At 41.8% G+C, this 25,543-nt stretch overlaps 1 protein-coding gene across 1 annotated transcript in view; it reads left to right on the top strand.

The window, feature by feature from the left end:
- Window positions 1-2,974: 2,974 nt before the first annotated feature.
- Window positions 2,975-25,543, top strand: part of LOC128124070 (carcinoembryonic antigen-related cell adhesion molecule 5-like) — a 73,628-nt gene continuing 51,059 nt past the window's right edge. The window contains 5 exon segments of the mRNA XM_052760304.1: window positions 2,975-3,038; window positions 3,827-3,971; window positions 5,705-5,928; window positions 5,931-5,944; window positions 6,509-6,675. Of these exon segments, the coding sequence (XP_052616264.1) occupies window positions 2,975-3,038; window positions 3,827-3,971; window positions 5,705-5,928; window positions 5,931-5,944; window positions 6,509-6,675 (614 nt within the window).

Here is a 25,543-nt window from a genome sequence, read left to right as displayed (position 1 = left end):
AGTGGGATCAGCATTTTGGAACATATTCCCCATGCTAGGATGCCTTGAAAGCCTTGATGCATGGGGAGGAACTAAGTCCTGCCTCAACTTGATATGTCATGCTTTGTTGACTCCCATGGGAGGCCTGTCCATTTCTGGATGGAGGAGGAGGGGATGGATGTGAGGGAGGATGGGAGGGGAGGGGAGGGAATGGGAAGTGAGGAAGGAGGGGAAACTGTGGTTGGTATGTAAAATAAATGAAAAAAACTAAAAACAACAACAACAAAAAGTTTGGGCTGTAGGCAGCCTGAAGAGCATTTTCTGAATTAATGCTTGATGGGCGAGGACCCAGCCCATTGTGGGTGGAGCCATCTTGGGCTGGTGGGCCTGAGTTCTATAGGAAGGCAGCCTGAGTAAGCCATGAGGAGCAATCCAGTAAGCAGCACCCCTCCGGGGCCTCTGCATCAGCTCCTGCCCCCAGGTTCCTGCCCTATTTGAGTTCCTGTCCTGACTTCCTTCAATGATGATCAGTTGATGAAATGACAACCTACAGAACAGAAAAGCATACTTGTAAGTCTTATATACAGTACAGCTTTCGTTGTATCAGAATAAATAACTGATACAACTCAGGAAAAAAGTGATCCCTAGTCATCAGGGAAATGCAAATTAAATCTACTGTGAGATGCCAGCTCACCCCAGGTAGACTGGCTATAATCAAAATAACTGACAACAAATATAGCAGAGGATGTGGAGAAAGAGGAACATGTATTCACTGCTGGTGGGTGTGAAAATTAATAGAGTCATTATATAGAGCTTGTGGAAGTCCCTCAAAACGTTAGAAAATACAACTAGACTCAGCTATTTTACTGGGCATATACCCAGAGATCCTGTATCCTACCATAGAGATATTGGCACCCCGTGATTGTTACTGCTCTATTCAATATAGCAAGGGGATAAAACCAATCTAGATGTCCATCAACAGATGAATGCATAATGCAAGTCTAGTACATGTGCCAAATGAAATATTATTCATCTCTAGAGAAAAATGAAATCACAAAATGTACAGGAAACTGGATAGACTTAGAATGTATACTGTTAAATGAGATCACCCAATCTCAGGGGAAAAAACCACATGTTCTTTCTTGTGTGTGGATCCTAGCCTATATAATGTATGCATGTACACGTGTAATTAAATATGCAGTACAACCTATAGGAGAAGGAACATGAAAGGGAAATTTTACAGAGACAAAATGCTTCCTAATGAGTTCACATACATACTGTACTTTATGTGGGTCCTCTGAATTTTTGCTCTCTCAACATGGAACACAGTTTTGATATAAAACAGGGTTTTAACAAGCAATATCCACCTGTAACTCTGTGCTGCCACCTTACTGGGAACCCAAATTTGAAGTTATTTTTTTTCATCTTGTAAATGTCCCTGTACAATGCAGTTCTTCTAGGTGCTACAAACTTAAGGTGCATTATTCTTTAAACAAGAAATCCAGCTATAACAATTACAGTGAGTGAAGGCTTCCAAAGTATGCTTAAATCATCATAATTGGGGAATTTTTTAAAATTCCAGGGAATGCTGACTTACTGCCCCAGAATCTCAAAGACTAACACACCAGAAATTACCAACAATGAAAAGTTTGCAGTGTTTGGTTTGGTTTTCATTTTATGTTGTAAGTCTAGAATGTGTTATTGTTAGTGAATGAATGTACTTTGCTTTAAAATTTAAAGTCGTAATAAAACTATTTTAGAGTTAGCAAAGGGCTTGGATATTCCTACCCTGATTAAGATGTACAAAAAAATCTAATAAAAACACATGGAAAGGGGGCTCAACATCATCAGTCTTCCTGGAACTGCAGACCAAAATGACAGTGAGTCTTATCTCAGCTATTTTGGTCTCCAGCAAAAACCTACCTAGATCTTCAAGGCGGCTACTCACTGGGACCTCAGGGAACTTGGTGCTCAGCTTCATTCCAGCATTTGGAGCTTGGCTACCATCCTTGTAGTAGCCCTAATATGAGCTGCAGGTCTCCTCATGAACAACAGGGGGCGACAAAAAAACACATATTCAACAGGGAAAACTCTCCTTGAGGTGTGAACCTATCTTGCAGCCTTGTTTCCATCCCAGTTCCAACAGACCTGGAGCTCCCTCACATAACCATTCCCTGTGTCACTGAGACCCCACTCTGCAAGGAGACCCTATGTAGTCCCCTCCCTCCTCTCATCATACATGAGGAAAGACAGGGAGATCGCAGGGCAATCACCAAGGAGAGCAAAGACAACCCAGAAGGTCAGGGAGGGCATGGGCAGACCTGAATCACATTCAGCCAGCGAAGGAAGCTGCGGGTGGAGGAGCCTCCCTGATGCCCTCCATAAGAAACTGGAGCACAGGGTCCTCTTCCTAGGAAACACAGGTGACCTTCTCCTGCACACCAGAATATGAACCCCTGAGATAACATGTATTCCTTCATCAGACACATGATTGGTGACACTGGTGATGACAGGTCTGGACCCTCCACAGTCATCACTCAGCTGGATCTTTTCCTGCCCCTAGAGTAGACTGCCACTCTCTGCTGGGAATAAATCCCACCTTCCCTGAGCATTGATTCACAGGGCAAACGGGGCTCTGCTAGGTTTTTGGGGTCTCAAGGAAATACGCTCTTGGCTCTAGGAAGTTCATGGACAAGGCCCTGGGGTGAGCTGCTGTTCTCTCGGGACAATTCTCAGCATTTTGGCTCAAAGTATGTTCTAGAACACTGAACAACAAAGGAACAGAAGGATGGGAGGCAGCACTCACAGAAGAACAGAACAATATTCACACACAGCCTCCACCCCTAGCACATCTGACTCCAGGAAGTGCCCTCCTCTGGGAGGAGGCTGAGGTCTGGGAATAAAAGCAGAGCAGACACCAGAGGAGCCCAGCTTGGCAGCAGCCTAAGAGACAAACCTCCTCTCCAGAGGAAGAGCCTAGGCCACAGCAGAGACTATGGAGCTCACCTCAGCCCTTCTCCACAAAGGACAGGTCTTCTGGAGGGGACTCCTGCTTACAGGTGAGGAGACGTTCCTCAGGAATAGAGAATTGGGGAGCTCAGAGACTGGATGGGGTCTTCTGGGAGAGGGAAAGAGCCTGAGAAATGACATCTGGCTCTGCTTGAAGCCTAGGACCATCAGAAAGCTCAGAGTGGATGGGAACTGGGAAGTGGGGAAGAAAAACTCAGTTGTTCACCATTTGTAGATTATCAGCACTGGCCACTGTATCCAGAAGACTCAAGTTTGCAACTCCATCAGGGTGATGCTCCGAGTAAAACTCAAAGTGGGCGAGTAAACAACAGCCTCATTACATAGGACCCTGAGAAATCTGCAAATAAACCTCAGGATCTGGGACACTCATTTGCTCACAGGTATCTGAGCCTGTTCAAGGTAGAGAGGTTTAAACCAAAATCAAACTAGTCTTCCTCACAAAGCCCTGCTACTACTGGGCAGGAAGATAGAGCAGCAAGGACATCTAGAAGGTGGGCCCAGGGGTTGACAAGCACTTCAGAAGAAACAGAGCAGGGAAAGGTCAGAAAATGAAGGCACAGAGTCTTTGGAGGAGGAGGTCAGACAGGACATGCCTACACTCACCATAGATTCTGAGTATGAGTAGGGATCTGAGGGCAGTGAGGGGTGAGCTGTGTAGACACTATGAAACCAGTTTCATACAGTGGAAAAATTCAGGGGTACTGATGAATGGGGGTGATGCTGCTGACCTCCCTCAACAGGAGTTTAAAACACTCAAATTTCTACCAAAAGGAAAGTTCCTATTATTGATAGATTTTTTTTCTCTCTTCTTTCTTAGTCTCTCTTTTAAACTACTGGAACTCTGCCACTACTGCCCAAGAGTATAACATCACTGTTGAAGCAGTTCCACCCATTGTTGCTGTAGGGAATAACTGTCTTCTAGTTGTCCACGGTCTGCCGAATAAATACCAGCTCATGAACTGGTACAAGACAGACATATTACTGAAGAACCTAATAGCCTCACATTTTACAAATACGAATACCACATCATATGGACATCAATTAAATGGTAAAGCAATTATGTACGACAATAAATCCCTGCTCATCAATAATGTCAGTAAGGTTGACAAAGGAGTCTACAAAGCAAGAGTGACACTTGAAAACCTTACTAATATTTATCTATCCACGGAGTTGTATGTATACCGTAAGTCATTCCTTGTAACCTCTGGGTCATGGGTAGAACTAATCCTACTTCATCTATAGAGCTGTCATTCCTGGAAGATTCTGTGTTATGGTCCCCACATTGTGATACAAACATTTAGTAAAGGACACACAATGGAGAAAAATGGCATTAAATCAGGATGCCCCACTTGAATCCACCCTCAGAGAAGAGAGGGTGAGGTAACTGAGCTCAGGCATGTTAGACTCTGCCCACGGTCTTAGATGCTCATCATGACCATGGCCTTGAGGAAGACCCTTCAGGACTCTGGCAGGGCCAGGCTGAGGAAACCATAAGTGTCTCACAGAGAGATGACCCCCCAGTAGCTTTGCTCAAGAACTCCTACCAGACTGGTCCAGCAATGCTGAGAAGCTTGTAGACTGGGTTGGAATTTGATCTCCTGTTGGAGCTGACAGGGGACGATGATGGATTGTAGACTGGGAGCCTGCTGACCGTCAGCCTCTGAGAGCCATGTCTGAGGTAGGTCACCTGGGCATCTCCTCCTGAGACTCAGTGTGCTCAGCATAGGTGGAGAGGTAGGAAAGGCAGTCAGCCAGCTCTTCTGATGGTCTTCTGAGACCTCCCAGGAAGGCCAAGAGCCCTAAAGAGATAGAAGAAAAAGTGTACAAATGGCAGCTCCTTGCCCTCCTGGGGTCCCGCCTAGGGATTATTTCCTGCAGGCAAACACTAATAGACACTGCTTGGTGGAAGGTCAGGTTGTTGTTCACATCTAAGGTTAACTTGCAGGCACGGCAATGATCATTTACCATGTGTCCTATTATAGGAAAACTGACACAGGAAACACAGTCAATGAGTCAGGGTCACTCAGGTTGTGGATAGCACAAGCTATCTGTTCACAGCCACATCTTCAGCCTGCCCACCATGGAAATGGAACTAGGTACCTTCATTCTTCTAGACCATTTCTTGGAATCAGGACTCCCTGATTCATGTCAATCAACATCATACACCTGACAAGAATAGCCCACCTGTGTCCAAGCCTGACCTAAGTGTCAGCCAGATCCTGAGCTGTGTGAGATCTCTGACAGGCTGTCATGTTTCTCAGTTAAGCACAATTGGAAGACTAATCATAACCTGTCTGTAGGACAGCCCTGAACAGCAAAGGCTGGGAGGGCTCTGGTTTAAACTGAGCAAGAGAGGTCAGTGTAGTTGGAGGAACTCAAACCTTGTGTCCCATGGCAGGCAATGGGTCAGTGAGGACCAGGAGATCAAATGAGGTCTCTGATTCCAAGTCTTGAGTCTGACCATCACCAAACACTGCAGCTCAGTTCTCTCATGAGAAAGTCTTTTCTGCTCCCACACACAGCACAGGAGGCCCAATTATCTGAGTACTCAGCCACTCCATCTGCCTGTAATTTGCTTCCTGCCTGATTCTTTAAGGATCTGGGTTGGCTGGAAGTTAAAAGACTGTCTCTGGTCATAAGAGGACTTTGCAAGAATCAGAAGTACCACACAGGGTAATCATCTCTCTGTGGTCAGCACAGCACTGCTACCGAAGCCCACCATCACAACCAACAATTCCAATCCCATGGAGGGTGAGGACTCAGTAGCATTAATGTGTGAGCCTGAGACTCAGAATACAGCCTACCTGTGGAGGATAAATGGCCAAAGCCTCTCAGAAGAGGACAGGCTGAAGCTGTCTGAGGACAACAGGACTCTCACTTTACTCAGTGTTGTGAGGACTGACACAGGACCCTATGAATGTGTACCTGGAACCCAGTGAGGGATTCCGCAAGTCCCTCTGAACATTACTTTAATATTTTCTGTTTCATCCTGGTCCCAACTGCCTAAATACAGAGGGCTAGATCTACCATACTCAGTTCCAGTCCCCTTGGGTTCATGACACAGACCTACCATACAGATACCTAGGCTGCCAGGGCATCCTGTTCCACCCAAGCACATGTGGACAGGCCCAGCATTGAGCTTAAATGGGCTGCAGGGACTTCTCATGCCTAGAGAGGCTCAGGGTAATGGAGACAGGGTTCATGTGAGGCTCAGGCTCAGTGTACACAAGAGAGTGCATTGGGGATGTTTGTGTTTTGTGCTTGAGATAGATCAGGGCTTGTGCATGCTGAATTAGTACTCTTCTGCTAATCTGCATGCCAGGTCTGGGTAGGACCTGCTCAACTAAGGTAAAAGCACAGCTCAAAGAGATACTATGTCCTTCTACAGACCAGGATTTCCCCTTCCCTCTACTGACATCATGTGTGACTTTATTCTGTTTGCTCCAGATGGTCCAGATGTCCTGATCATATCCCCCTTAAGTATTCATTTCCATTGAAGGAGAAACCTCACATCTCCTGCCACACAGATGCTAACCCACCTGCACAGTACTCTTGGTTTGTCAATGGAGAGCTCCAGTCATTCTCCCAAGAGCTCTATGTTCCCAACATCAATACTAATAAGAGTGGATGTTATACCTGCCTCATCTATAACTGTCACTGTCCTCTGTAAGTCCACAGTCAAGAACATTACAGTTCTTAGTAAGTGGATCTCTGAAATATCAGCACCAAGTTTGGAGTAGAGTCTTTTAGTTTTCTGGGAATGTGCAGAAGCATTTAATTTCCAGCCCATGTCTATGGAAACAAGCAAAACTCAGTCTTCCCCCAATTCTCCTGCTCCATCCCTATGTCTAATGGCCTCCTGGTTCTCTGGTTTCTGGCTAATAGGGATGGAGCTTGCAATGTGAGGAGGAGGTTCTCCCAGTCTTGGAAAGCCTTTGGTAGTGGAGGGTCTTTCCAAGATTAGGAGAGCTTCAAGGTCATGATTTCTTTCTGTGCCTAACACAAGCTTTCCTGTCCCCTCCTGTTTTACTTTATGACCTCCATGACCTACAAGGAACACCCAGGGCTTTCAACTGTGCTCCCATTCTTTTTTTTTTAATTTTTATTTTGCAATACAATTCAGTTCTACATATCAGCCACAGATTCCCTTGTTCTCCCACCCTCCCGTCCCCCTCAGCTTCCCCCCAGCCCGCCCCCATTCCCATCTCCTCCAGGGCAAAGCCTTCCCCGAGGACTGAGATCAATCTGGTAGACTCAATCCAGGTAGGTCCAGTCCCCTCCTCCCAGGCCGAGCCTGCATAGGCCCCAGGTTTCAAACAGCCAACTCATGCAATGAGCACAGGACCCAGTCCCACTGCCTGGATGCCTCCCAAACAGATCAAGCCAATCAACTCTCTCACCCACTCAGAGGGCCTGATCCAGTTGGTGACCCCTCAGCCATTGGTTCATAGTTCATGTGTTTCCATTCCTTTGGCTATTTGTCCCTGTGCTTTATCCAACCTTGGTCTCAACAATTCTCGCTCATATAAACCCTCCTCATTCTCGCCAATTGGACTCCAAGAGATCCACCCGGGGCCTACCCATGGATCTCTGCATCCAGATCCCTCAGTAGTTGGATGGGGTTTCTAGCACAACAATTAGGGTGTTTGGCCATCCCATCACCAGAGTAGGTCAGTTCGGGCTGTCTCTCGACCATTGCTGGCAGTCTATTGTGGAGGTATCTTTGTGGATTTCTGTGGGCCTCTCTAGCACTTTGCTTCTTCCTATTCTCATGTGGTCTTCATTTACCATGGTCTCCTATTCCTTGTTCTCCCTCTCTGTTGTTGATCCAGCTGGGATCTCCCGCTCCCCCAAGCTCTCTTTCCCTCGACCTTCGCCCGTCACTACCCCCACTCATGTCCAGGCTGTTCATGTAGATCTCATTCCATATCTCTGTCATTGGGCGATCCCCGTGTCTATCTTGGGGTCCTGTTTTCCAGGTAGCCTCCCTGGTGATGTGAGTAGCAGTCCACTTATCCTTGTTCTACATCTAGTATCCTGCTATGAGTGAGTACATACCATGTTTGTCTTTCTGAGTCTGGGTTACCTCACTCAGGATGATTTTTTCTAGATCCATCCATGTCATTGTTTTTCTCTGCTGAGTAATATTCCATTGTGTATATGTACCACATTTTGTTTATCCATTCTTCAGTTGAAGGGCATCTAGGTTGTTGCCATGTTCTGGCTATTACAAACAATGCTGATATGAGCATAGCTGAACAAGTGCTCTTGTGGTGTGGTTGTGTGCTCCCATTCTTATTCTCCAAATTGGAGGAGAATAATCCCCACAGATGGGGACTAGACCTCTGCTCCCAGGTCTGTTCCTGTCTCATGGGTGGGGTGGCTGACTCAGTTCTGACTCCATGGGATGGGAAGAGTGGGTTGAGAAGATGCCTGGGAGCCATGTTCTGAGTCAGGGTGAACCATGTCACTGACAGTTGATGATGCTCTTTTGCTTACTCTTCTCAAGGTTCAAAAAACAAATGTTGGCTGAGTGTGGTGGCATACACCTTTGATGCCAGCACTGAGTAGGGAGAACAAGTAGACAGTGTGAGTTTGAGCCCAGCCTGGTCTACATAGGAAGTTCCAAGCAAGCTAGGACTGCACAGTGAGACCCTGTCTCAAAAATATCAGTACTCAGCATTAGAGTGGCAGGCTGTGGTCAGCACTGTGATTATTCACTTCTACTCTGTAGTATTTAATCCATATCCATGGGTCAGGAAATACAATTTTTCTACAAACAGAAATTCTTCAGTAAGGGATTTCTCCCAGTCCTGAGATCTAGCCTTTAACACCTTTAAGATTAGCTGGGCCATTTTAACCCCATAACAAATTATTTAATAAAAAAGAAACAGAAGGCCATTTCATGAAAGAGAGACCTGACTGTTCACACTCACAGAAACTGTGAGCAAGAATCCTCACAAATATCATTGGGAAATACATTCCCCCCCATTAGATTTCTGGACATGTGGGTTGAAGAGGCTCCTAGTGTGGAATCTACACAAATACCCCTAGTCAGGGTCACTGTGAGTGATCTTGATGAAGTAAGATTCAGCTCTCTTCTTGCAGAACATATCTTCAACCCAAACATGTGATCTTGCACAGGGCCACTTCATTCTAAGGACCCTGGGAGCTGTCTGAGATCTCTGAAGGTGACGTACTCTCAGCTGGCCCCATCCCTTGTTTATCCACAGATCCAGTGACTACACCCTCCATCCAAGTCAACCAAACCATAGACAAAGATGTGGTCTCTGTATTTCTGAAGTGCCTGTCAATCGACATTGATAACTACATTAAATGGTTCTTCAATGGCCAGAGGGTGAGGATCATGAATAGGATGAATCTGACTCAGAACAACAGCACCCTCCAAATAGTCCCTGCCAGGAGGCAAGATTCTGGGTATTATCAGTGTGAGGTATCCAATCCACTCGGTGGTGAGAAGAGTCACCCCCTCCAGCTGGACATAATAGGTGAGTGACCTCTCCTCCCTTGTTACTCCACAGCTTTGGGGGTGGGAGCAGTTTCTTTATCAACAGAGTGCAGAATGGGTCAAAGTCACAGGGAGAAAAACATGGGTCAAGTTACAAATACAGCCAGCTTGGTGATGGATGCATCTTAATCTCATGATACAACACCAAGCAAAGTGAGCACTGTTCTGCATGCCTTTAACCCCAGCACACCAGAGGCAGAGACAGTTGGATCTCTATGAGTTCCCAACCACCCTGGTCTTTGTAGCCAGTATCAGGTTAGTCAGAGCTACATAGTGAGACCCTGTCTCAAAAGGGAGAGAGCATGAAGCAGGAGGCATAGAAGTACAAGGCCACTCAACTGAATGGACCAGGCTCTGCTGACTCCCCATGGGAGACCTTGCCTTGGAGGAGGTGGGAATCGGGGTTGGATTGGAGGGAAACATTTGGGGGCCGGAGGAGGCAGGACAGGGGAATATGTGGTTGGTATGTGAAATGAATAGAAAATCTCTCTATAAAAACAGAAATACAAGGCCAGCCTAGATTACAGTGAGATCCTGTCAGTAATAACAACAATAAATGTCAATATAGCAAATACAAATGCAAAGTGATTAAGAGTTTAGTGTCTGAGTCAGAACACAGTCAAACCTCAGAATGTCGTAAAATATTCATGTTTCTCTACACACACACCCCACACACATTCAAAACTTCTTTAGATTATTTCCAATACCTAATATGAATACTGCATAGACACTAGTCTTACTGTGTTGAGTACAGGACCATGATAGGAGGAAACAATACACTTTTCAGTAAGCATATTTTTCCAAGTAGTTTGTTTCCAAGGTATCGATCCATAAATATAAAATCCATAGATAGAAAGGACCTGTATGGAGTTTCTTACTACGTTTGCATATTTGTTCATTTTGGGTGCCTGTCCCACACCAATGTGTGGAGTTTAGGGGACAGTTTGTGGGAACCAGTTATCCAGGGACAGGAGATTGAACTCAGGTTTCATTGAACTATTTGGCAGTTGGGGTAGGTACTGAGAGCAAGTACAGCAGACATTCTTCCCAACTGAGCCATCTTAGTGGCCCATATACTGAGTTTCTTATCCTCATGCTAACATTGACAGCATGACCTCCATGCACAAGACTCATTTTTTCTGGTAACCGTTTTTTTGTGATGTGTAATAGTGTGTGTGTGTGTGTGTGTGTGTGTGTGTGTGTGTGTGTGTGTGTGTGTGTGTGGTTTATGTCACTGGGAAGATAGCTCAATAGTTAAGAGCCCTGGCAGCTCTTCCAAAGGACAGGAATTCAATTCCCACCACCCACATGGCAACTTATTACTGTCTGTAACTGAAGTTCCATGGAATTCAACACCCTCTTCTGTCCTCCTCAGGTACCAAACATGCATGTGGCATAGAGACATATAAGCAGCCAAAAGGCCCATATGATGCATCTGTCATCATAACAAAGACAACATTTGAAATCCAGTTTCAAGGTGCTTTCCTTCTGACTCCTAAAAGTCTGATGACTTTCATCTCTGAACCATTTTAGGTCTTTAATCCATGTAGAGTTGATTTGTATATGTTGTTAGGTGAAGGCTTAACTTCATTCTTTTACCTGGATATTACATCTTCCCAACATCCCTTGTTTAACTGATTATTAATCCAACATTGAACAATCTCAGCAGCCTGATCAGAATTCATCTGGTCACAGAGGGTCAGATGGACAGCAAGTTGCCTTCCAATTTCTGTAACTCAATAGGGCAACTCTGTTTCACACCAATTAATTCAAAAGAGCCAGCAGAAATGCATGTTTTTAACAAACATAAAAAGTGACAGATGAAATGCTGCTTATGCCAACTGCTCAGATAAGACACACACTATAATATATATGCAAAACTGTGCCCAATATATACACATATTGATCATTTCAACTAATCTTTAATTAATCATGGCCAGTGTGCATGAGCAGTTCTGGGCTTTCCAATTCTATATTCCTGGTCTGTATGTCTGCCTTTATGTCAGTAGTAGACTTTTGATTGTTGAGCGTTGTACTAAAATTGTGAAACCATGTAGGATGTCCTGCAATTTTATTCTTGTTTTTTTCAAGATACTTTTAAGGCCAGGTATGGTAGTGTTTGCCTCTAACGCCAGCTCTTGGGAGAAGAGACAGGTGGATCTCTGGGAGTTTGAGGGAAGCCTGATCTATATTGTTAGTTCCAGAAGAGCTAGAATGGACTTTTCTATTTCTGTGCAAAATGCCACTGGGGTTTTGATCTCATGCGCATAGAACTGATAGAGTACATTCAGTGATATTGTCATCTATTTAAAAAAAAGTATTTTAGGCAAGCTGGCTTATGCCTGAAAGAAGCTGGGGCGGGAATACCAAAGTTCTAAGAGTGCCTACCACAACCCGTTCAAGGCCAGCCTGATTAATTTAGTGATATCCTGTTTCTAAATAAAAATTAGAAGGCAGAGCTTAGAGTATAGCTCAGTGGTAGTGCATTGCTTACCATGCACAAAGCCCTGGCTTCAATCCCAGTACTGCAGAACAACAGTAATAATGAGATTAAGTCTTCCAACCCATCAACTCCAATGGCTGTCATTTCTTGTCTTCTTTCATCATCTCTTATTTGGTAGTTTTCTGAGTGCAAGTCTTTTATCTCCTTGGTGGAGGTAATTCTAAGTATTTTATTCTTTTTGGTGCTTTCACAAATAAATACTTTCTTCATTTCCTTTCCAATTGTTCACTGTTAAGGCTGGGACTATTGCTCAGGGGCTGAACACTTGCCGGGCATGCACGAGGCCCTAGGTTCAAGCTCCACTACTGTCAGGAAAAACGAAAATCAAATTGTTCATAGTCAATAGTAGTATACAGAAATACAGCACACTTGGGAATGTTCATTTCATTAGCCAACAAATTTACTAATTTTGCTCATGTAGTTCTAACATCTTTCTGTAGAATGTCAGGATTTTCTATGAACAAGTTCCTCTCATCTACAGATATCTTTAGCACCTCATAATTGGGCACCTTCATTTCATTGTTTAGCCTAATGGCTCTGTGTAGCACTCCTAAAGGTCTCTTGAACAGAAGTGGTCACAGCAGCAACATGTGTTCTTCCTGATCTTAGAGAGAAAGCTGTCAGTCTCCCCACTGCATATGATGTTGGCTGTGGGTTTCCATGTGTGGCCTTTGTTACACTAAGCTGGACTTCCATCATGTTTCAGCGTTTTTATTATCATAGTCTGTGAAATTTTGTCAATTTTTTGTTGATTCAATCTTTTTGGTTATACAGCTATTTAATTTTGTTTCTTTCAGGATTCCATTTCTAAGAATCCAGGTTTGTAGGAATTTGTCCATTGCATCTAGGCCACTCAACAGTTGGCATATAACTACTGAGTGCTCTTGAAATTCTTCATATTCTTGAGAATGGATGGTGAGGTCTCAAATTGTATTAATATCCATCTCCTTTTTTCAAAGTTAATCATGGAAAAGGTTGCTAATGTTGTTAATCATTTTTGAAGACCAACTTTTGGTGCATCAGCTTTCTTTGCATTTGCTCTAGTCTCTGTTTTGTTTATCTTCATCCTCATCTGCAGTTTTCTCCTTTCTCTAGCTTGGGGGAACTTTCTGGGGACAAGGGTCTCATTATATAACCCAGACTTGCCTCAAATTCACAATCCTCCTGCCCCAGACTCTGATGCTAGGGTGCTAGGTTATATCACATCCTTCACCTGCCTCATAGTAGTTTTGAAAGACTTAATATAATAATCAAGTAACCTTTTTGGCAAAATACCACACACAGAGAAAGAAAAAATGTTGCTGCAATTATTCCTACAGCTAGTGTTAGCCTTGAAGTCAGGTAGCCTGGTCTATCTCTGATTAACCATACAGATTTAAGTAATTTTGAAAACCACTTTAAGCTTCAGTTTTTCATCCTCTGAATGGAAATAATTCTTATGAGACAGACTCATCATATAGATGAAACCAGATACAAATACAGGGCCATCCACATCATAAATACCATACCACCTTGGTCAACATTAGCATTAATAATCACTCTTGAGCAGACTGGTGAGGTTTGAGCCCCAAATGTTTACAACAAGAAGTAAAAATGTGAGCACAACATTGATACATAAGGGGTGTTGGGAGACACAGTTATCCAAAGGGTGAAGAAGCCACTGCAACATGGCTACCAAATAAAAATGGGGGAGAAAAAAGGAGGGGGGGCAGGGTCTGATGCAAAATTTCTAATCCTGGTAATTTACTAGTTTTCATCCTCAAGGATGTGACCATGATGGGCTGAGACAAGAGAGGTATTAGTGGAGGGATATACTTGTGAAGGTGGGCCTGAGATAGCTCTCAGGGCACATGCAGATATGATCTCTGTGGAGGCAGAGAACAAGGCATGTCTTAGATTGCAGAACAGTTCCAACAGATTTTCTAGAAGTTTGGGACTGAGTTCTCCACAGTAACCAAGCAGAGAGAAATGGGGTCTTACAGGATCTTTCTTGCTTTCCTACCCCACTGCAGAAACCATGGTCTCTGCAGAGGAGCTGGTCTATTGAGACTCAATAGCCTGGGCCTTCTGTCACTTAGATCACAGCTGCAAGAGATCTCTTATTCATGGCTACCACAACTGAGACCCTGAGAAAAGATGTAGCTATGGGAACACTGGATATTGAACACACAAAATCACAATCGCCCTGTCTCACATTCCCACAGCTTCACGTGATTGCCTGGATGAAACTGATGGAATTCGAGGATTGGAAGAAAGAGCGAGAACTAACCTAGAAACACGGTGTTTTATTGAGTATTTTTGCATCAATGTTCACGATGGAGATTTGGCTAGGATTCTCTTTCTTTGTTGCATCTTTATGTGGTTTGTTTATGAGGGTAACTGTAGCCTCATAAAAAGAGTTTGGCAATGTTCTTTCTGTTTCTACTGTGTGGAACAATTTGAAGAGTATTGGTATTAGCACTTCTTTGAAAAACTGGTAGAATTCTGTGCTGAAACCATCTGGGCCTGGGCTCTTTGGTTGGGAGATTTTAATGACTGTTTCTATTTCCTTAAGGGTATAGGTCTATTTAAATTGTTTATATGGTCTTGATTTAATTTTAGTATATGGTACCTATACAGAAAATTGTTCATTTCTTTTAGATTTTCCAATTTTGTGGAGTACAGGTTTTTGAAGTATGACCTAATGATTCTCTGGATTTCCTCATTGTTTGTTGTTATGTATCCCTTTTCATTTCTGATTTTGTTTATTAGGATGCTCTCTCTTTAACTTTTGGTTTGTTTGGACAAGGGCTTGTCTATCTTGTTGATTTTCTCAAAGAACCAACTCTTTGTTTTATTGATTCTTGGTATTGGTCTCTTTGTTTCTATTTTATTGATTTCAGCCCTCAATGTGATTATTTGCTGGCATCTATTCCTCCTGTGTGAGTTTGCTACTTTTTGTTCCAGAGCTTCCAGGTGTGGTGTTAAATCCCTAGTGTGAGATTTCTCCAACTTCTATATGTGGGCATTCAGTGCTATGAATTTTCCTCTTAGCACTGCTTTCATAGTGTCCCATAAGTTTAGGTATGTTGTACATTCATTTTCATTGAATTCTAGGAAGTCTTTAATTCTTTCTTTATTTCCTCCTTGACCCATTGGTGATTCGGTTGAGCATTATTCAGTTTCCATGAGACTGCAGTCTTTCTGTAATTTTTGTTGCTGTTGAAATCTACCTATAAGCCACTGTGGTCCTATAAAATAGAAAAAGTTATTCTCAAATATTATGAAGGAACCACCTTAATAGTATTCTTCCCAGAGGCCCAGAAGAGAAGCTATGAACAGCGACAATTATTTTAGAAAATGAATCTGAAGGAAACCAAGCTCTTTCTTTGTCTGTCAACTTTATTCCTCTGGGATAAAATCCTGTCTACAGAGCTACAGTTCTGTTCTCTTGCCTAGCTTCTTTCTTACCTGATTTCTCTCTATATTTATCTACTGTCCCCTCTAAGTTCTATCTTAATTCTCTCATCTTAATTTGACCTCGTCAGAGCCTTCTCATCTTGTCCTTATCCATCTATTACTTCCTTATCTGGCTTTTCCTCATCTTTTATCTTTTCCTTAAGTTATCTCCTCAAAATCTTCCTCTAAGTCTCGTTATATCTCTCAGTTTCCCCAAGTCCCTGAGGTATTCAGTCACAAACCCAAGCTATAGCAATCCTCTGGCAGAGCAAGGTCATCAGGCTTGAATTCCTACAGGGTCATAAAGGTTGGTTAAAATTTTTCTCAAACAGTGCCTGTCAGGCTTTGTTTTCCAACCCAAAATGGACTGGTACAAGAGGAGGTCAACTGAGAGCTAATGATTGGTTAGTCTATCAAGAAAATGGGATTTATGTGCTCAGTCTACATTGCTAGAAGTGGTTAAGAAAGAAGTTGGGTGTCTATAATGTTTGTAAGGTTGTATAAGAAAGGAGGGAGTTGCATTGGCAGAGGAGACCAATTCCTAAATACAACACCAGTAGCACAGACACTGAGAGCAACAATTAATTAATGGGACCTCCTGAAACTGAGAAGCTTTTGTAGGCCAAAAGACATGGTCAATAAGACAAAAAGATAGCATACAGAATGGGAAAAGACCTTCATCAACCCCACATCGGACAGAGGACTGATCACCAAAGTATATAAGGAACTCAAGAAACTAGACATCAAAATACTGAACAATCCAGTTAAGAAATGGGCTTATTAAGAAATGGGCTAGCTGGCGGTGGTGGCGCACGCCTTTAATTCCAGCACCTGGGAGGCAGATCTCTGTGAGTTCGAGGCCAGCCTGGACTATACAGAGTGAGTTCCAGGAAAGGCGCAAAGCTACACTGAGAAACCCTGTCTTGAAAAACCTAAAAAAAAAAAAAATGAGCTAAAGAGCTAAACAGAGAATAAATACTCAAAAAAAAAAAAAAGAAGAATCTCAAATGACTGAAAGACATTTAAGGAAATGCTCAACATCCTTAGTCATCAGAGAAATGCAAATCAAAACGACTCTGAGATACCACCTTACACCTGTCAGAATGACTATGATCAAAAGCACTAATGACAGTCTATGTTGGAGAGGATGCGGAGCAAAGGGAACACTCCTCCACTGCTGGTGGGAATGCAAACTTGTCAAACCAGTGTGGAAATCAATATGGTGGTGTCTCAGAAAATTGGCTATTTATCTACCGCAAGACCCCCTATTCCACTCTTGGGCATATACCCAAGCAATGCTCAATCATAACAAAAAGATGCATGTTCAATATGTTCATAGCAGCACTACTCATAATAGCCGGAACCTGGAAACAACATAGATGCCCTTCAACTGAAGAATGGATTAAGAATACTTGGTAAATATACACAATGGAGTACTACTCAGCAGAGAAAAACAATGACAGCATGAATTTGCAGCCAAATGGATGGAACTAGAAAATATCATCCTGAGTGAGGTAACCAAGACCCAGAAGGACAAACATGGTGTGTACTCACTTATATGTGGCTACTAGATATAAAGCAAAGAACAATCAGACTGCAACCCACAGATCCAGGGAGGCTACATAGCAGGGGGGACCCTAGGATGACTGTGGCTTATAATAAGTTTTGGTTTTACACATTCACTGGGCAAGCATCAGTGAAACATTTCACTATTAGGATAAGAATTTGTACTGTATCAAGCTGATGATAGAAAAAATAGTAATAAAAATAATTATAAAAGAAAGGAGGGTCTCAGCTTAAATTGCACAAGAAGTATCCCCTGACCTGGAGACAGGTATTGTTTCCATAAGGGTGTTACCTTAGTTCAGGAGATTGTTTGACTTTTGATGCTTGATAGGTATTTTAGATAAATACACTGTTAGGAGTTCTTGGATGCACACAGAGTATACAAGAAAGTCATTGTAGGAACCAGCTAATATATATATATATATATATACAAAAGCTAAAATCTCACCAAGACTTCTTAAACCATGGCTTGACTTTCAGAAATGTCCTTGACCTTTCCAAGTTTCAGGTCTTGGGATAGTAGCTGAATTCCATTACGTTTTCCTATGGCTTGCAGCAGTTCCAGTTATTTCAATTATTAAAAAGAGAAGAAAGTTTAATTCTCTCTAGGGTAGAGAAAAACATAAAAAAATTAAACTTGGAGGTGACTTGAAAAATGAAAAGTAATGGTTAATTAATATTTATAATCAATAATCTATGTAGATGGCAAGCTAAGAACTAGTTTATCCATCTAATAGGTGTAGTTGTATATAATCAGAATATCTATGTTCCAAGAAGGGAGCAGAGGAGTAACATTAAAAAATGGATTATTAGCTAGTATAGCATAATATGGTCGAATATGTCTAAATACTATAACTGTGACTAATCAAAAAGAAATGAGTAGTTTAGAAAATACCTCTATCAATCTCTGATTAGTAGTATTAATTTGGTTAAACTGTATTTAAAAGAGGCATTGTTAGATAAAGAGTTACTTGAGTTAGTCATGAGCACCTGTGGGACCAAGGCTACAGTTAAAACTGACCTAATAATTAAAATTTGTAATCAAGGCAATATTAACCCATTTAGCTATGGGAGGACTGTAATAATCTGTGTCAGGGTATACATAGCAGACTTATATACAGAACAGTGTCAGAAGTACTTGAGGAGAAAATCTGATAGGATATATATTTCAGGATCATGGGCAGAATTTATAGTATTAATAAAGGAGCGTTTTTTAAGGGCAGTCCAGCCCCTGGGCTGGGGATTTCAGCACTGAAAGAGGGGTAAGTCACAACGGGGCTATAGAAATCATTCATGGTTTCTTCCTGCTGATATGGGTCTGAAGCTGAGGGTCTTGAAGGCTGGAATGCAGTGGAAACCCAGGAAGAGCAGGCTGTTTCAGGCTCTGCAGGGTAAGACATGGGTAGCAGGATTTTCTGTCTCCTGTGCTAGAGGGCATGATGCAGGGCTGAGCTGGACAGCACATCCATGTGGGATGGAGGATGGAGGATGTGGTGCAGACCTGCAGCTAGACAGCTTGTCTGTGGTCCAGGGGATGACAATGTGCAACTCTTTAAATCATCAGAATTTCTGCTGGAAACAAATATGTGTATTAGAACATGCATTTGAGGAGTTTTAAGGAGGAAACTTTTTCTCTTAAGTGTACCTATGGAATAATAAATGCACGGCCTTAGCAGATGAGAGAAGGGGATGTCAGGCCAGGGAGAGAGGGAAAGATCCACCCTCCTAGAGAAGAAAAAGAAAATTTGTAAGTGGAAGACATGCACTGTAGTCAGGTTGCATTCCTCCTGGTCCTTCTTGCCTTGTGAGCATTGGTGAATTTAGATTTCCTGAAGCTTTTAAGAACCTTCTTAAAAGAGAAAATCTTTAGACATACTAGCAATATAACAGTGGTGAATTTTGTCAGTGCAAAATTATGAATCTTTGGAGTCTCAGCAAAACAGCCGGCTAGTCAGAAAATGAAATCTGAACTGTTTCATTTATAATATATCTCAAGTCCTGATTATCTTTGGTCAAAATTAATAAAAATTCATTTAGGACAGGATTATTTCTAATCATATTTCTATAAGTTTTGATATCATTGATGAACAGAGTTCATCAAAAAGATCTGGAATTGTATCAATTTGTTTATAAAGTCACAGCTCAATATTAAATATCTAGAGGTAAATAGCAGCCTGTATTCAGACTGGCAGCTTTAGTGCACCTGTGTCCTGTAATGGCCTAGTATATGGTGTGACCAGGCAACCCAGGATTCATAAATATGGGTCAGTATCCTGTGAAAACATGTAAGCATATCCTCCTTTGACATTATGAAAACATCAGGACCTTTACAAATACAAGTGAGAAGGTTCTGGCTGCTTAGGTGTAACTTTGTGGCTTGGCCTGTGGATAATAAGGCATGCCTGTAGTGGGAGATATGAAACATTAAGCACCAATTGTTAAGATCTCTTGAAGTATATGTAAGATGTTCGTCCAATAAAGAGCTCTAGGCCTTCCTAAAATAGAAAAGCAGTGGAATAAATGGTGTATTATTTCTTTATTTCATACCCATAAATCATAAGGATGTAGGCCTCATGGGTGAGCTTCCGTAGAGAGAGAATTTATAATTGTTAGACATACATGAGAAAGTGCAGTATAGACCTATCTGCCACTCTATAGACTCATAAGTTTTTTTTCATTAAAAAATTTTCTACTCAGCCGAGCGGTGGTGGCACACGCCTTTAATCCCAGCACTTGGGAGGCAGAGGCAGGCGGATCTCTGTGAGTTCGAGGCCAGCCTGGGCTACAAAGTGAGTTCCAGGAAAGGCGCAAAGCTACACAGAGAAACCCTGTCTCGAAAAACCTAAAAAAAAAAAAAAATTTCTACTCACCCTACATACCACCAACAGATCCCACAGCCTCCCTCCTCTTACCCCTGCCCTCCCTCCCAAGCCACCACCCATCCCCACATGCTCAAATCAAGTTCTCACATAGGGAGTCAGCAGAGCCCGGCACGCTGAGGTCCAAGCCCTCCCTGCCTTACCAAGCCTGCGCAAGGTGCCACACTGCAGGCACTGGGCTCCAAAAAGCCTGCCAGGGATGGATCTCGATCCCCCGTCCCAGTGTCCCTCAAGCAGTTCCAGCTAAACAACTCTCTCCCGTATGCAGAAGACCTTGTCCAGTCCCCTGGAGTCTCCACAGCCACTAGTCCACAGTTCATGAGTCTTCACCAGTTTGGCCGGTCATCTCTGCACATCTTCCCATCATGATCTAGATGTTCCCGCCTGTGGAATCCCTCTTCTCTCCTATTGACTGGATATTCCCAGAGGTCAGCCTGGCACCTGGCCGCCTCAGGCAGACCCCTGAGTCTGCCTCCATCAGTCACTGGATAGAAGCTCTATGATGACAGTTAGGGTATTCACTAGACCAGTCACCAGAGTAGATCAGTCCAGGCACCCCTTTGTTCACTGCCTTCAGTTCAGGGTGGGGTCATTCCTGTGGATTCCTGAGAGCTTCCCCGGCACCCTGGCTCTTCCCACTCCCATGATGTCTTCATCTATCATGGTATCTCTTTCTCTGCTCTCCCACTCTGTCCCTGCTCTAGCTTGACCCTCCCATTTCCCTATGTTCTCACCACCCATTCCTTGCTCTCCACCACCCTACCCCTAACCCCAGCCCGCTCATATAGATCCCATCCACTTCCACTTCTCTGGGCTATCTATGTAAACTTCCCGGGTCCCTCCCTGTCTGCTAGCCTCTCAGAAGCTGTGGGCTGCAGTCTGGCCTTCCCTTGCTCTACATCTAGTATCCACTTATGAGTGAATACATATCATGTTTGTCCTTCTGAATCTGGGTTACCTCACCCAAGATGATATTTTCTAGTTCCATCCATTTGCCTGTAAATTTCATAATATCATTGTTTTTCACTGCTGAATAGTACTCCAATGTGTATATGTGCCACATTTTCTTTATCCATTCTTCAGTTGAGGGGCATCTAGGTTGTTTCCAGGTTCTGGCTATTAGAAATAACGCTGATATATGAACATGTTGAGAGAGTGTCCTTGTAGTAAGATTGAGCATTCCTTTGGTATATGCCCAAGAGTGGTATAAGGGGTCTTGAGGAAGATTGATTCCAAATTTTCTGAGAAAGCGCCGTACTGATTTCTGAAGTGACTCTACAAGTTTACCTTCCCACCAACAGTGGAGGAGTGTTCCCCTTGCTCCACAGCCTTTCCAACATAAACTGTCTTCAGTGTTTTTGATGTTAGCCATTCTGACAGGTGTAAGATGGTATCTCAAGTTGTTTTGATTTGTATTTCCCTGATGACTAAGGATGTTGTGCAATTCCTTAAAAGTCTTTCAGCTATTTGAGATTCTTCTGTTGAGAATTCTCTGTTAAGTTTGTAGCCCATTTTTTAATTGGATTGTTCAGTACTTTGATGTCTAGCCCTTTGAGTTCTTTATATTTTGGAGATCAGACCTCTGTCAGATATGGGGTTGGTGAAGATCTTTTCCCATTCGGTAGGCTGTCATTTTGTCTTATTGACCATTTCCTTTGCCCTACAAATGCTTCTCAGTTTCAGGAGGTCCCACTTATTAATTGTTGCTCTCAGTGTCTGTGTTACTGGTGTTATATTTAGGAAGTGGTCTCCTGTGCTAATGTGTTGAAGACTACTCCTTACTTTTTCTTCTATCAAGTTCAGTGTAACTGGAATTAGGTTGAGGTCTTTGATCCACTAGGACTTGAGTTTTGTGCATAGTGACAGATAGGGATCTATTTGAAATCTTCTGCATGTTAACTCCAGTTATGCCAGCACCATTTGTTGAAGATTCTTCCTTTTTTCCATTGGACAGTTTTGGCTTCTTTGTCAAAAATCATATGTTCACAGGTGTGTGGATTAATGTCAAGGTCTTCAATTCGATTCCATTTGTTCACGTGTCGGTTTTTATGCCAGTACCAAGCTGTTTTTATTACTATAGCTCTATAGTAGAGCTTGAGTTCAGGGATCATGATGTCTCCAGGGTTTGCTTTATTGTGCAGGATTCTTTTAGCTATTCTAGGTTTTTTGTTTTTCCATATAAAGCTAAGTATTGTTCTTTCCAAGTCTCTGAAGAATGTTTGGGATTTTGATAGGGATTGCATTGAATCTTGAGATTGCTTTTGGTAAGTCTGCCATTTTTACTATGGTAATTCTACCTATCCATGAACATGGGAGACCTTTCCATTTCCTGATATCTTCTTCGATTTCTTTCTTCAGAGACTTAGAGTTCTTATCATACAGGTCTTTCACTTGCTTAGTTAGAGTTACCCCAAGGTATTTTATATTATTTGTGGCTATTGTAAACTGTGATGTTTCTCTGATTTCTTTCTCAGCCCATTTATCATTTGTATATAGGAGAGTTACTGATTTTTTTGAGTTAATCTTGTATCCTGCCACCTTACTTAAGAGTCTATGAGTTGTAGGAGTTCCCTGATAGAATTTTTGGGGTCACTTATGTATACTATAATATCGTCTGCAAATAGTGAAAGTTTGACTTATCCTTTGCAATTTGTATCCCCTTCATCTCCTTTTCTTGTCTTATTGCTCTAGCTAGAATTTCAAGCACTGTGTTGAATAAGTATGGGGAGAGTGGGCAGTCTTGTCTTGTTCCTGATTTTAGTGGAGTTACTTTGAGTTTCTCTCCATTTAATTTGATGTTGGTTGTTGGCTTGCTGTAAATAGCCTTTATTATGTTTAAGTATGTTCCTTGTATTCCTGATCTCTCTAGAACCTTTATCATGAAGGGGTGTTGGATTTTGTCAAAGGTTTTTTTCAGCATCTAATGAAATGATCATGTCTTTTTTTTCTTTCAGTTTGTTTATGTGGTGGATTACATTGACAGATTTTAGTATGTTGAACCATCCTTGCAACCCTGGAATGAAGCCTACTTTGTCATGGTGGATAATTTTTTGATGTTTTCCTGGATTTGTTTAGCCCGTATTTTATTGAGTATTTTTGCATCAATGTTCATGAGGGAGATTGGTCTGTAATGTCTTTCTTTGTTGCATCTTTGTGTGGTTTGTATATCAGGGTAACTGTAGCCTCATAAAAAGAGTTTGGCAATGTTCTTTCTGTTTCTATTGTGTGGAACAATTTAAAGATTATTGGTATTAGCTCTTCTGCTAGAATTCTCTGCTGATACCATCTGGTACTGGGCTTTTTTTGGTTGGGAGTCTATTAATGACGGTTTCTATTTCCTTAGGATTATTGGGCTATTTAAATTGTTTATCTGGTCTTGATTTAACTTTGGTATGTGGTACCTATCCAGAAAATCATCCATTTCTTTCAGATTTTTCAATTTTATGGAGTACAAGTTTTTGAAGTATGACCTGATGATTCTCTGGATTTCCTCACTGTCTGTTGTTATGTCTCCCTTTTCATTTGTGATTTTATTAATTTGGATGCTCTCTTTCTTCTTTTTGGTTAATTTGGATAAGGGTTTGTCTATCTTGTTGATTTTCTCCAAGAACCAACTCTTTGTTTCATTGATTCTTTGTAATGTTTGCTTTGTTTCTGTTTTATTGATGTCTGGCCTCAATTTGATTATTTCCTGTCATCTATTTCTCCTTGGTGAATTTGCTTCTTTTTGTTCTAGAGCTTTCAGGAGTGCTGTTAAGTCACTAGTGTGAGAATTCTCCAACTTCTTTATGGGGGCATTTAGTGCCATGAATTTTCCTCTTAACACTGCTTTCATACTCTCTCATAAATTTAGCTAGGTTGTACATTTGTTTTCATTGAAATCTAGGAAATCTTTAATTTCTTACTTTATTTCTTCCTTGACCCATTGGTGATTCAATTGGGCATTATTCAGTTTTCATGAGATTTAGGCTTTCTGTAAATTTTGTTGTTGTTGAAATCTAACTTTAAGTCATGGTGGTCTGATAAGATACAGGAAGTTGTTTCATTTTTTGTATCTGTTGAGATTTGCTTTGTGACCAAGCATGTAGTTGATTTTAGAGAAGGTTTCATGGGGTTCTGAGAAGAAGGTTTATTCTCTTATGTTAGGGTGGGATATTCTGTAGATACCTATTAAGTCCATTTGAGTCATAATGTCTCTTAGTTCCCTTATTTCTCTGCTAAGTTTCTGTCTGGCAGAACTGTCCATTGGTGAGAGTGAGGTGCTGAAGTCTCCCACTACTAGTGTATGGGGTTTGATGTGTGATTTAAGCTTTAGTAATGTTTCTTTTATGAATGTAGGTGCCCTTGTATTTGGGGCATAAATATTCAGAATTGAGATGTCATCTTTTCACATTTTCCCTGTGTAAATATGTAATGTCTTTCCTGATCTCTTTCGATTGATTATAATTTGAAGTCTATTTTGTTGGAAATTAGGATAGCTACACCAGCTTACTTCTTAAATCCATTTGGTTGGATAGTTTTTTCCCTGCCTTTTACTCTGAGGTAGTGTCTATCTTTGAAATTGAGGTGTGTTTCTTATATGCAACATAAGGATGCATCTTGTTTTTGTATCTATTATGTTAGCATGTATCTTTTTATAGGTGAATTGAGACCATTGATATGAATGACCAGGGATTGTTAATTCCTCTTATTGTTTGGTGGTAGTGTTGTATGTTTTCCTTCTTTGGTATTTGTTGGTGTGGGACTATCTATTGCCTGTGTTTTCATGGGTGTATCTAACTTCCTTAGGTTGGATTTTTCCTTCTAGTGCTTTCTGTGGGGCTCGATTTGTGGAAAGGTATTGTTTAAATCTGTTTTTATCATGGAATATTTTGTTTACTCCATCTATTTTGATTGAGAGTTTTGCTGGGTATAATAGTTTGTGTTGGCATCCATGGTCTCTTATTGCCTGCATAACAGGGCCTTCTGGCTTTTAGAGTCTCCATTGAGAAGTCAGGTGTTATTCTTATGGGTCTGCCTTTATATGTTACTTGGCCTTTTTCTTTTGCAGCTCTTAATATTTTTTCTTTATTCTGTATGTTTAGTGGTTTGATTATTATGTGGTGAGGGGACTTTTTTTTTGATCCAGTCTATTTGGTGTTCGGGAAGCTTCTTGTTTCTTTATAGGCATTTCCTTCTTTAGGTTGTGCAAGTTTTCTTCTATGATTTTGTTGAATATAATTTTTCGGCCCTTGAGTTGGTATTCTTTTCCTTCTTCTATCCCTATTATTCCTATGTTTGGTCTTTTCATGGTGTCCCAAATTTTTTGGATATTTTGTGTCATGACTTTGTTGGCTTTAGTGTTTTCTTTGACTGATGAATCTGTTTCCTCTATTGTATCTTCAATACCAGAGATCTGCTCTTCCATCTCTTGCATTCTGTTGGTTATGCTTGCATCTGTAGTTCCTGTTCATTTACTCATATTTTCCACTTCCCACATTCCCTCAGTTTGTGTCTTCTTTATTGTCTAGATTTCAGTTTTCAAATCTTGAACTGTTTCCCTCACTTGTTTAATTGATTTCTCTTGGCTTTCTTTAAGGGATTTACTGATTTCTTCCCATTTTTTGTTTGACTTTTCCT

Source organism: Peromyscus californicus, unplaced genomic scaffold (genome assembly GCF_007827085.1).
Source record: "Peromyscus californicus insignis strain IS unplaced genomic scaffold, ASM782708v3 Scaffold_4__1_contigs__length_199733344, whole genome shotgun sequence".
Classification (NCBI taxonomy): Eukaryota; Metazoa; Chordata; class Mammalia; order Rodentia; family Cricetidae; genus Peromyscus; species Peromyscus californicus.
This window is presented reverse-complemented; position numbering and strand designations above follow the sequence as displayed.